Source organism: Catharus ustulatus, chromosome 8 (genome assembly GCF_009819885.2).
Source record: "Catharus ustulatus isolate bCatUst1 chromosome 8, bCatUst1.pri.v2, whole genome shotgun sequence".
NCBI lineage: Eukaryota > Metazoa > Chordata > Aves > Passeriformes > Turdidae > Catharus > Catharus ustulatus.
In genome coordinates this window covers 24,169,229-24,182,917 of record NC_046228.1, presented here as the reverse complement: position 1 = coordinate 24,182,917, position 13,689 = coordinate 24,169,229, and the positions used below count along the sequence as shown (strand labels likewise).

Here is a 13,689-nt window from a genome sequence, read left to right as displayed (position 1 = left end):
TAGATATACCAGCTACACAGTGCAAGAAAATAATCCATGCACTTCTGCCACAAAACATATAAAATGACAGTCTCTTCATTAATAATTTCAGAATTTCTGTTTCTTTTTTCACTATTTATTTAGATCAACTTGCTTGGGAAATTGCAGTGAGGCTTTTAACCCTCCTGCTCAGTCAGAATTCATTTTATCAAAAGTCTTGACTCCACATAACAGCTCTGGACTGCTGCTGCTGGAAAATAAAATTTTCAAAACAAAAAATGCACAGACAAATATGTATTTTAATGCATTATAATGAAGTCACTTTAGGAACTACAGCAGTCTTAATGAAAAGTGAATGGAAAGAAAAGCACTGAAATCAATGGAATTGTTGGAACTGGTATGTCAGGATTAGACCTGCAGTCAATACATGTAACAAAGCAAGCTGAACAGGCATGTCAGAAACACTGCTGAGCTGGAAGCAAAGCATACTTAGAATAAAAGGCAGCCCTACCAAAAATGCCAAAGGAAAACAAATACCTGGAAGGTTCATTAGTCTGTAAGAACATGGCTTCCTTAGCAATTTAAAACCATGAAATAATACTGTATGTGTATAGCAAATAATCTAGCCTGTGCATTTTTAAGTAAACCTAATTTAGTTAATCTAACTAAAAATGTTTAGCCCTCTTATGCTCTAACTTCTTGTTTACTGCATTTTGCTTTCTGTTAAGCAATGGAGTCAAATGAACAGGTCCTAGGATCCGGCTTTATGTATTTAAGGTAAAATGACAAAAATTCCCTTAAAATGCAGATTCTGAAAATCAAGTTCCCCTTGCCACCAGAGAGTGAACACAGTATAAAACAGAACTGGAGCCACTGTCACAGCAGGATGGACATACCGTCAAACAACCCATCAGGCTCTGCTCAAATGGTCTCTGGAAGGCTCTGGGGTCTCCACACCAGTCCAGGAGCTCTGTTGCTGCATTATGGAAGTTTGCTGGGTTCTGTAAGTGCTGGAAATGGAAGGCAAAGCAACATGGTAAATAACATACACAAGGGCTGACACATTCCTTTTCACATCACATTATAGTGAAGTCTGGCAACCAGGAACAGCATGTAACTCAAAAGCAAGACATTAAATTGCACAGTGAATGCAGAAAATCCTACTTTGTTCTTATTAATACTTACACCATTTTCTGACATGACTTTATTAATTAGAGACAAGCTGTAGCTGAAATACCAGAGCCCCCCAAACTCTTTCCTCCACACCACCACCCCTCCCACCTGCAATTCATAATGGATTCTACTTGGAAATCAAAATTGTCTGAGCCCAAATTAAGGGAAATTTTAGTCTGAGGTTCAATGTCTTTCAAATGTGCTTATGCCCCACTGTTGGGACATGCCAGCACAGCACATTCCAATAGTCAAGGTGTCAATCTTTGCTGCTGGCCAATGAGGTAAATGTGACAGACTCAGAAAATGCCAGTGACAGGGAGGAGGACACTCACTATACCAATCCTTTCTAGGAGCCTTGGATTCTGTTGCTTGTGATATCATCAGGAGCAATTAGGGTGATCAGCTTCAGGGTCAAGAAAAATGGAGGGTTATTTCTTAGCTGAAAATGCACAGAAGGCATGCAGACATTTCAGAGTGGAACCCTACCTCTCCAGAAGAGGGTGGCAGGATTTTGAGAGAGAAAAAAAAATCTGGTTTTGTTTTGAAATTTGCACGGGTAATGGATTTTTTTGACTATCACATTAATTTCTGCCTTTTTACTGCAGAACCAGAAGTCCTGATTTTAGAGGCAGTTAGTAAACTTACCTAATACTATTGTTCACACTGTCATCCCTCACTGTCTACATTGCCAAAGTATTCCAACATTTTAGCTGGAGCAGAGGGACGGCAGAGGAAAGAAGGGATTCAATTTACATCAGTAATGCTGCTACTAAATTCTCCAGTTCTGGTGGTAGATGTTTCAGTGAAAACTCCAGAAACAACAAGAAAAGAGAGTATTTAGGAATTGTTGGGGTTTTTTTTAAGAAGCAGTTTTATAATTCTTGGAATTGCTGAGAAAAATATGAAAATGATATGAGTGTTTTATCCAGGAGGCACAAATCTCAGGGGCATAATTTTTAAAATATATCATTACTATTAAATCAGTTGCATAATTTGGGAAAATGTGACTGCTCATTTCTAAGCATCTGGATGAACTATAATGTTCACAACCTATTTTTTCTCCCTTCATCCCCTCATGCCTGAGTAGCTGCATATATTAACTTCATGACAAATGAAGGGGGAAAAAAAAAATTCCTTCCATGCCAGGTTTTCAGGAGTTGCCAGTCTGTGAGCTTTTGGATCACATTACATTAAATAATTCTTATTCAATGAATGCTCTTGGTCAAAGGCCTTGTTTTAACAAGAGATGACTGACATGCAGGGCACGGATTTTTAAAACAATAGCAGAATTTGAAAAAGCAGACAGGCATTGTGCAAAGTGGGTTTCTACTTCTGCTCTACCAACATGGGTACAGCTCCCACTACCAACCAGTGAGAGCTTTACCTAGGCTGAATGCATGTGTATCCAGATTAAAGGCGTGTATCCAGATTAAAGGCATGAATCCAATTAAGTACATGTAAGAAGCCACATTTTAAGACTGCATGTAAAAAAAAAAGTCCCATGAAGAGAACCAGCAGTTTGGGTCATGAATCTTCCAAGTAAAAGGGAAAAGGATGCCTTTTTGAACTCTTCACTTAAACCTCTTGAGAAGTGACTGCCTGACACAAAATCTCTCAGTGAATACTGCTCCTTCCACAGGCCACTTTGATCTGCAGGAGAAACAGAAGTTGCTTCAAACCCCTCTACAACAGCATGTGTAAGCTCTGCTAGTATCAAATACACTATTTCCAGAAGGCAAGAGAGGCACATGAGCTGGTGAACAAATTGCACCATACTGAATACCTACTGTACTGATAAGACTTAGGGCACAGATCTCTCAGAAAGGAAAAAAAGAACCCAAACCAAAAACCCCTTCCACACAGAAACAAAATAAGGAAAAATTCACTGAAAGCTATGCAATTCTGTATGTGAAACAGGTTTTAGTAACTCTTCCCTCCTTGTGGGAAGGGACATAAATTGAGATCCACTAGTCAAAAGCCCTAAGTAAGATCTACATAATATTTATTCTCACCAGTGCTGCTGCTTGCCAGCTACACACATCTTCTACCATAGCTTACAATGAAATTTCCCCAGTGAGAAACAGGCACTATACCTGAATGAGAACAATTTTTATAGATGTAGGCTAACAAATAAAAAAGCAAGGCACACCCTTATCCATATGCTTAATTTTAAGTTTAGCACTACATAAGGGCAATTTCTACTCACCATAACACTATTGAAAAGCAGTATTTTATTTTTCAACATGTATTAAACTTGCACTTTCCTGTGGGAGAAAAGGCTCCTTCTACTTGCCTGGGTCAAAGCAGGGGTGACCTCCATGACTTGGTTTTAACTGTTAGTTCTGTAACCCTCCAGCAAGTTACTTTACTGCATCAGGACTGACCCCTGAAGGACACACTTAAATACAGAGGGGATACTGAAATCCTGACTTCTTAAATGCAACTACCTGACTGAAACTTATTCAGAAACTTACTGGGCAAGATAAGCAATTCTATTAGTTGCATCATAGACTAAAAAAACCCCAACAAAACACAGGAAACAGTCAGAATACCAGTGGATCCTTCCTCAGTGGAGTGGATTTGAGCAGTTTATGGAATGAGATAAAACCTGGTCCCTTCTTGCAATATCACACACTGTTTTGTCTGGGACATATTTCTCACAGCTTTCTGACTTTCTAAATAATTTTAAATCCAGCTTCTCCTCCAGTTTTTCTTTTTTGCATTACAAAGGCCAAGGCTACTTTTGTGGAAAACAAACAGAAGATCCAGCATGAACCCAAGTATGAAGGCAGGTGTAACTCCTTCCCTCAGTTACATAAGAAAGCATTCCAAATGCGTACTGTGATTTTTATTTACTGACAACTTGAACACTCTACGTGAAGCAAAAAGTCCCAATGTCATTCACATCCTCACAACAAAAAGCATGCCTAAGAAGAATATTACATCTACTATATTAATGGAACAGGAAATTAAAGAGATATTCTCAGTTCTTGATCCAATAACAGAAGTACAAAACAAAGCTTATGCCAGATCCATCCATCAGCTTTGTTGTGAAGCATTTTCCATGCATGGCTCTACTCTCTTCAACTGAAATTACTGGTAGCATTTTGAAGAAGCAAGGCATGTGTCTAAAGAGTCTTGTCTGAAACTGTGTTTCTTGCAAACATTAGGAAAAAAATCCACCTCATTAGTAGCTGGTTTAGAAAAATGTGACAATGAACCAGATCTGGTTATGTCACACCTTGGTGTATCTTCAACACTGCTAGTGAAGGGCCACCTAACAGCATCATGCTTGTAAGCAATCATGTTGCCAGCAAGTGGAGAGGATTTGTATGAATAAAATCTGAAGCAAAAATGAACAAAGCCAATGAACTAAATGAAGCAGTTACTTACCAGATTGCTTTCATTAACATTTGTGTTTCAGAAGACTACTAGCAAAACATGACAATTTCAACAACTGAAAAAGTTTAGAAAATTTTCAATCTAATTATTTGTAACACCCCAAATCTAGTATTCTCTTAGCCTGAATGGAAGAGAAATCACAGAAACACCCAATGCATGTCAGCCTATCATTATTGCAGGGATCACCAGGTGACGCTCTAAAGAGAGAGTCTGAGTCTCAGAGTCATTTATATTTGATCTTGGAAGGAATCTCTTGCTCTTTGTAGCTACTCAACTAACAGGCTGGTGTAGGGGAATAGAGAGAACAGTAAAAGACTTTGCTCTCCATTTTACTATCTCCAAGAAGACTGAAATGTACCAGCAAAGCCCTTTTCTGAGGACTGCTGACATTTGGGCTGGAAACCAGGGAAGATGGGAACATCTACTGCTGCTTGTGACCACCTCTGGCTTAAACACTCTGTTTGCCTAAACAACAGACCATCTTTGTAAATTTGCATGGACATACAGGCAGAGGATGCAGGTATACCAGGACCCAAGTTCATCAGATTCCACAGCAACAACTGTGTGCCCTCTCCATGGTTTACTGCTCTGTCATTCCCTGGAGCAAGGGCAACAACATTGAGAGTTACACACAACAGCTAATACGTGGCACTTTTGGTCCCAACATTTCAAAATACAGCCACCACTTGAAATTGTTACTCCTTTCCAATCAAACAGTGATCAGAAAGTCTTGACATACAATAAAAACTCTGCAATGGGCACAAAAATATAAGCCTCATTCCACATATGAATTCAGGCCCCTATGAGTTAAATAGGCTTATATAATAAAGATCTTTCTATTTAGAAGGATGCTAAAAAGCACAACTGAGTTCTCTCAGTCATCTCACCAACACCAAAGAGGATGAAAACCACTTCCTGCAACCCAAGATTCAAGATGATTTTGGAGACTGAAACCAATTACCCTCATTGAAACATGGTAAGGACAATAGCTTTATCTCCTCTAAATATATTAAGTATGCAACACATTTGTACACTTGTGTGCCTTAGACACAAGGGTCTAGTAAGCAATGCAAGAATGTTGGTCAAAATTAAGAACAATTACAAAGGCTTAGTATTACCTCACACACATCAAGAAACGCTAACATGACAGGAATGGTATGGAAAGTGAATCATTTAAACATGGAATCCGTATGCTCCAGTTTGCCTCTATAGAAAGCAAATGTTGAATTTCAATTTACAAATTACATTTCTGGTGGAGGGTTTTTTTCCTCTTTTCTGTGAAATACATCAGACTGAAGGCAGATACCTCATTTGCCACAACTTAACCTATTCAAAATGAGATGTCATGCAAATAAGTTTTTGAGCAGCAAACTGCTTAACTATGCTAAACAAGTTATTGCATTTATTTACATGATGTCGCAGCAAATTATGAAGGCTGACTCAAGTTGTCTGTTTGTTTTGCCGAGTTACGTCTGCTCTGTGTCTCACTCCTTGATTTAATTGAACTGCTGAAGATAATGTAACTTATCACGCAGACATTATGCCATGCTGTAGATTCTAGGTTAATTAACAGTAGCCTACAGTCACTGAATTTCTCACATGGTTAGCCACTTGGACCCTGTCTACTGTCTAGCTTCACTAATCAACGAGTCTGGGAATTTTACATTAGCGACACAAAACACTGGCAACACAGGGAGCTTTTCAGTGCACAGAAAAAGAAAACACAGAGAGATGTAGGTAGCCTTTTCTTCGCTCTGAAGTTAACCCTTTCCTACACACCATGTGGGCAAGGCTGCATGCTTTGCAAATGTTCTGGTCCACCAGTTAGGGTTAGCTGTTCTCCTGCAGGACGGAAAGTCTGGGCTGCTGTTGCACAAGCACTGGGGGCTGCCAGCCCTAGAAGGCTCCTGCCTCCCTGTGCCTTCTCCTGCCTGTTCCCTGGCACAGCACAAGGACACATGCCTGCCTGCATGCTGAATTCTACACTATTAGAGCTGCACTGGCCCTCCAGGATGGCCGGCAGGGCAGGTCCTTGAACCTTAGCACTAGCAGGGGAGACAGCAACAGTGTGAGCCACTCCAGCTAGTCTGAAGCTGAAATCCTAAAATACATTTTGTTGGTAATGCTTAGTCTTACAGCAGGTTATCCCTGTGAGCTTCTGCCCAAACATGTACTTCCAGCACTTTCAGTGCCTCACACCACACTTGCTGTTCTGACTGTGATCTAACTCCCAAATGCTGACTTTCCTGTCCCCACTGCCTCACTGTCATCGCTCACAGTGAGATCTCTCATGTGACACACAACCATCAGACCTGACTCAAAGAAGGTGGCAGCAAACAAAAGGCAGGGCTGGGAAGGTACCAGGACTCTGCTCTCAGCAGCAGCTTGGATGAAACGCATCGCAAAACTTCTCCCAAAGGTGGAGCTGTATCATCAATTTAAGAGGATGACAAAGTTAAGTTCACAGCACAAATACTCCTCCTGCCTCACAACATCCTACCTTTTAAAAAAATATCTGTACCTTCCATTATTTCAAGTCAGATAAATATTTCTAATTAATATTCCTCATTATTCTACATAAAACATAATGCATACAAATAAAGGTGCCAAAAGAAAACAAAGATTTTTAGTGTTCTGATACTGCACACATTTACTCTTGAGGTAATCCTCAGACTTCTGCCAAGTTTAGACAACAGGTTCATCTGTATGCTCTCAAAACCTTCCAAGAGGTCCAGAACCTCAAGGTATATAAAACCCAGCACAAAGCCCTTCTCTTCCAAATGATGAGCCAGACACTGCATGACACAAATTTTGTGTACAGGTGGTGGCATCTGAAATGCCTGTGTACAACCCTGAGGTTCACATGACCTGCTTGCTATTTTCACTTGCAAACATGCAGGTTTTCAAGCCTTTCTTGACAACAATGGAAATTAAAATTCTCACATGGTTTTAAAAATCTATGAATTTAATAAGAAAAACCAAAAAGCAGATGTCAAAATTTATATATAAAATTAAGCATACTCAAAACTGTAAATGCAGAAACCATAATTCTTTTGGAGCTAAAACTGATTTATAATGGCTGCTGAAGGAGCTGACCCACTTCTCCATGCCTACAGGACTTTTCTAACTCTGGTGTGTATCTCACTCTGACTCCTGAGATGGGATTTGGTGGCCAAGTGCTTTGGAAGATTCTGCCAGGCAATTCAGACTATTTCTTGTCCCTCTTAATGCTCATCCAGACATTCCTGCAGTCATGTGTAACAAAAATGCACTACTGTGCTGAAGGGGGGCAAAGAGGGGAGTAGGGAAGATTGGGACCTGGACAGAGAAAGGGCAGAGAGAACTGACAGAGATTACAAGCCCTTCAACTTAAACAGTCTGGGAGCAGAGTTACTGTGCACATGGGGCAAAGGGTGGCCAGCTCCCTAATGAAAATTAATCACCTCTTAAAAATGCAAATAGGATTCCTGGTCAGACACTCTTGACTGAGCATAACCAAGGGCAAACAAAGCTGGTCTCTGTGTGTTAGTCAGGTACTCTGCTGCTAGACCTAAATTTGAGCTCACTCAGTGCCATAAGACCTGCAAACCAGCAAGAGCTATTTGCTTTGATACATTGATGGAACCTTTATTACTCTAAATCCTGAGCAAGGTCTGTGAGTGAGCCCAATCATGAGCCTGTCTCCCCTCCTGTGCAAAGGCCTCTACTTCAGATTCCCATCCACCACTGGCTGCCAGAAAACTCAGGTACAGAAATACTGACAATGCTAGGACAATGCTACCCAAGAATACTCTCTAAACATAGAAGATGACATAACCTGAAATAGGTGGTTTCTCCATTTTTTTTACAGTCAACTGTGATTATGCACGCCTTGCCCTATTCACAAGTAGCCATACTCAGTATATTAAAAACTCATCTGAAATCAATATTCAAAGCAAATTGCCTTTTTCATGAGGATAGAGGGGAGTATTGAGTTCTTTTTCTGTCTTTTGGGAGTGTGATTTTTGTTTATCTGGATATGGGTAGAGATAGTTCAATTCTCTACAGTCCCTTTCAATATCAAAGATTGTTTTATTTAGCAAAAAATTAAAAGGCTCAAGCTGTGCACTTTGTATTCACATAATCCCCCCTCCCAATTTAGTGTTTGTGAGATTGAGAGATCCCTAATTAATAGAATTATCTTGCACTTACATGGCTCATTCCATCAGAGGCTTTATAAATAATTTATTAGGTTCACATTTTGAGAGGCACTAGATATACTAAGAGAGAGATTAAGACCATGTTAGCCATTCCTACTTATGAAAAACAGCAAACGGAGTCACCTTTGCCCCCTTTGTCCATTGCAGCTTCTTTTGAAAAAGAAAACAAATAGTGAGCAATGACCAGCACCTCGTTATTGGGTGTTTTAACATCAAGATAATACTGGGCAAGATCACATGCTAAACACATGAGAAAATAGAACAGATAAAAAAAATTATGAGCGTCACTGGACTGAAAAAAACCCCAAGCTGTTCAGTTATGAACTGTAAGGGAACAAAATCTATATTAATGCAGATTTTCATAGGTGCTTCTCTCATACACTTTTAGTGTAAGTGTGTGTATAATGCAGTACTGATTTCTGAAAAAGTGAATGCCTGGTAATTGAGAAAGCTTGTTGTGCTGCCTGGATCTCCTACACCATGAGTTTTGTGAGGATGACTGCACACCTATATGCATGTGCTGGAGCAAAGGAAATATACTGCAATCTTGGCTTGTCCATTAGTTTTACAAAAATAGAAGAAACTGATTTAACATCTGATCCTCAAGAACTATACATAGAAGCCAGAAGAGCTAAAACAAGAATCATTCCTTAACTCTGTTGATCAGAACTGCAACATTGTATTCCTGCTCCATTCCTTTTGATCTACCTAACTCTGGTTATAACTGCAGAATATTTATCATATCTTTGATAAAACTGTATGTTAACTAAGGGAACATGCAGCAAATTAAACAACTTTAGTCATAACCTGCTGTTCCACCCCACCCTCCCCTGCCCCAGAGGAAACTGTGACTTGGGGGTCTAAAGGCTGTGATCAGATCTGACTGAAGATGGAAATGAGGCAGACTAATGGCAGGATGTCTTTATGTTCATCTCTTGATTGTTGGTGCAGTCTTTGTGCCTTCCCTAGCCCCCAGCACCTGCACTGCTATTATGTCAGCTGAAAGCAGTGGAAACAGTATGGTTTACAAAGATTCCACATAATCAGAAGGGTCAGAATTATTTTTCCTTAAGCCCTCACTGATTATATGGAATAAAAGTCAAAAGACAAAGGTACAACTGTTTGCTCTTTCTCCAAGGCCATGCTCAGTAATGCAAGGCTCCAGTCTTTCTTTAAATTTGCAATTACAGCTCAAAAGAATTATGAAATCAATTTGCCTCACTAGTTCACTTGCTCTTCTTGGCAAGTGAAACAACCCATTTCCATTAGTATCTCCCTATTATACCACAGTAGCGTGAGATGTCTCTCTGTGTGACCACACCAACAATACTGAGACTTCTTCAGCCTTACCATTCCAACAGGCATTGCAGTGATACAGCAGCTTTCTTCTCAAATGCCTTAGTGGTTTTCAGTCAATAATTTCAGTTCTAAATATCTCAACATATCAAGGAGTTCATTTTCTTAAAGCAGTGGCCATACTCTTTCTGTTAGAATACCACTGCACTATCAGAATAATGTTTCATTATTACAATAATATTTACATAAATTGATAATTTATTTTATTGATAAAAATAGACTTATTTGTTGTAGACTTACCTGCTGTCTTGACTTAAAAAAAAAAAATCTACTTTCATAATGTGTTTTAGTAGAAGATTAAGTGAAGTACTCAGGCTAAGTGAGGTGTCCACATAAACATTTCTGTGTTATGAGCTATTTAATAATTTGAGGTACGCATCACAGTATTATGAAAAGTTTGGGTCAGTGGTTTTCCTTCATGCAGCTCTTATCTTATCAAGGTGTTTTAAAGACATTAAAGAAGTATTACATTATCAACTTACTGGAAGATTATTGTCAACAGTGCATTCTTTAAAAAGAAGTAACACTACCTAAGAGTATAAAGTGAGTTGATAGTAAGGGGGAAAAAAAAGCACCAACTCTCCTGATATATGTACTGAATCAACTTTAAAAAATAATTAAAATAGATATATTTATTAATTTTCTAAATTTCAGGAGAACAACTCACTGATTTTGAAAAATAACCAATAGTCTTCAGAATATCCTGTTGAACAGCAGCACATTTGTTGGACGTATTTTGTTTTGCAGTTAATTTTTTGACTCATTTGAGTAACTTACTTATTGAGCTTTTTATAGCACTTTTAATCAACTGATTTAATCTTTATTATTTTAATCTCTTAATCTATGCAGAGATAAAATCTCAAGGTGACTACTTAAAATGATGACTACACAAACTGATACCACTGTGGAAGATGTAAAATTCACATGACCTATTCTCACAGCAAGGCATTACTGAGGTATTTGCAAATCAAAAGGAAAAATGCTTCCCCAGACAGTCTTCCAATTACAAAACTGCCCACAGCACCTGCTGTGTGACCTACCTATGTACAATGTGTTACTGCACAGCAGCAAGAAGGAGTGAACACCACCAGTGAAGAGACTCTTCCTTCAGGAGATGATGGCAGAGGTCTGCACAGCTGAAGGCTCTTGGTATTAACGGTACTTTTGCCACCACAACTGTTTTGAAAACACCTGCTTTTACATATGGTAAAAATGGTACATTCTCCTTAAGTGCAAACTGTAAGCCATACCTCCACGGATGTGCTGTTGCACACAATAGACACAATAGCAGCAACTCAAGTAGCAAGAGCGTATGTAAGAAGGAAGATCCAGAAATGGCAGAAGTCAGACATGTCACCAGCTGTGTCACATTTGCACTGTGGAGCTTGACCCAGCTGCTGACAAAAAGGACGTCCTATGCTCATCTGACACCAAGGTGACATCATAGACTCAACTTACAGATTTTTAGAATTTTCAAATATACATCCTTATTTACTGAAAGACAAGTTTAAACAACAGGCCAGATTTTGTTGCACAGAAAGGAATAAAATGATACTAAATCCTATAGGTACTGGAGGTTTTCCGTGTTAGTTTAAAATGTACATTTTCCATTTTGAAATGGGAATACTAAGGATACTAACATGACTGATATTAGGAGTAATAACACCCCAGCCCTTGAGGACAGGTGTTTCAGTAAAGCAGCAGAACTGGGAATGGGCAAAGTGAAGCTGCCATAACTTTACCCATCCACTTCACAACATGATGAGTTACATTCCACCCACTGGAATCTTGTCAGATAAACAAACCAACCAAATACTGCAAACAAGAAGGTGCTCTCTTCCCCCTCCCCACCAGAAGAGCTTCCAGCAAATTGCCTCTTTGCTCTTTCCCTTGCAGCTTCCCTACCAGGATGCAGGAACTAACAGAGCAGGAATGCTGACTGACAAGTCTCTAAATGGACTAGAGGAGCCAGGAAAGCTGGTCTGCTGTCAGTTTTTCCTAAACATACTTAAGTCTAGCAGAGGAATATTCCAAGAGACTTTGCACAAAAGCAGATAAAGAACTTATGGCTATAGGCCTCGGGAAAAAAAGATACAAAAAAAATGTAGCTACTAACACAACATTGATGGACTATTCAACCAATAAACTGCAACACTTGAGGTCCATCGAGTGTCTTTTTAAGGAAAAGGTCTTTTTCTCCTTTAGCCTTGTTATTTCATATTTAGCTGCTAAAACCCTTGTAACACTTACATAGAATACCAAGACAAGTATATTCTAAACAAATGCCCTCTTCATAAGAATACTTCTAATTTTCAAAGTTCTTCAAGATTGAAATTTTCATGAAACTACTCTGGGAAGTCTTGTGAGCACATGCAAATGAAAAAAATGTATGGGAAGCATTTTTCCTTTTATTAAAATCTTTTCAGCTCTAATTCCATACTAGTCCTTGGTAACCAGTCCAAAATATACTAAAAATGACATGTTTAGGACTGCTTAGCATTTACATGAGTCTGCAACAATAACACTGAAGAGCAGAAGAATTGGTTCAAACACTTCAGCACTTAAAAACAGTTATGTAAATATATAAAGAATTCTATTTTCCCCTGAATTGCAAGCTACCAAAAACCTAACTGCTGAATGATGAAAGAAATGGGCTTGCTTGTTTTCAATTTGAGCAAGAAAATATCAACACAAACACATAGCAATTACAACTTTTAGCATATCTCTCTGAATAGCTGGGTAGGCACTAAAAAGCATTGCTAGGCAGCAATTCAGCAAGCCTTCTGGAAGGAAAGAGGGGAGAAATGTTAATCGGTTTCTGGAAATCAGCTGTGTGATGTGTGTCTGCAATTACGTGGTGATCCAGCATCATCTGATGATAGTGCTCAATATGCCCTGATGTACCATGACACAAGCAGCACAACCAACCTTCTCTGTTCCCACTATGATCTAATACTTGTGACACAGAGTGCCTTTTCACACTTCTCCTTAACCTGTTACTAACATTTCAGCACAGCTTTAGTAGAGCCTAACAACTGTACTCAGCACAGCGGGAAGATATCACACACCCTTTCTGAAAGAGGCAGCTCCCTCATAATTTAAATATAGAAAGGTTTTTTCCATCTACTTCTTTGCAAGAATTTCAGAAGAAACACACACAAACCTTACAAAATAGACTGACAGCAAACAGAGCCACAAAAGGTAGAAATCCCTAGATACAAAATAGCTCCAAGTTTTTCAAGTAGACCTACTAGAGTAAGAGAGATGCTACGCAACCCACTGATTTCCCCAGGCGTTTGTTTCCATCACCTAACAAAAGCAATGGGCAGTGTCTGGTTAAAGCCACACCTCTGGACTGCTATGAAGAATGCCTTAAGAAAGCCAGTCAATTCTTTACTGGAATATTCTATGCAGCAGGAGCCAAGCTGGCTCCTTTAGAAGGCTGTGCCTGGGCAGCAGGGAATCTCTCAAATTCAGCTCCACGCCTGCCTGAGCCAGCTCCTGCTGCCCCACAGCTTCATGGACATTGCGTCAGAGCCACCTGAGCCAAGAGCCCCAGCAGATAAACACACTATTACTG

The 13,689-nt window shown here is 39.4% G+C and overlaps 1 protein-coding gene across 4 annotated transcripts in view; it reads right to left on the bottom strand.

Moving 5' to 3' along the window:
* ZMIZ1 (zinc finger MIZ-type containing 1) overlaps window positions 1-13,689 on the bottom strand; it is a 340,131-nt gene that overhangs the window by 138,468 nt on the left and 187,974 nt on the right. For all 4 annotated transcript variants that reach the window (XM_033066444.2, XM_033066443.1, XM_033066447.2 and 1 more), the window contains exon 5: window positions 876-989. In XM_033066444.2, coding sequence (XP_032922335.1) covers window positions 876-989 — 114 coding nt within the window. The remainder of the gene's footprint in view (window positions 1-875; window positions 990-13,689) is intronic.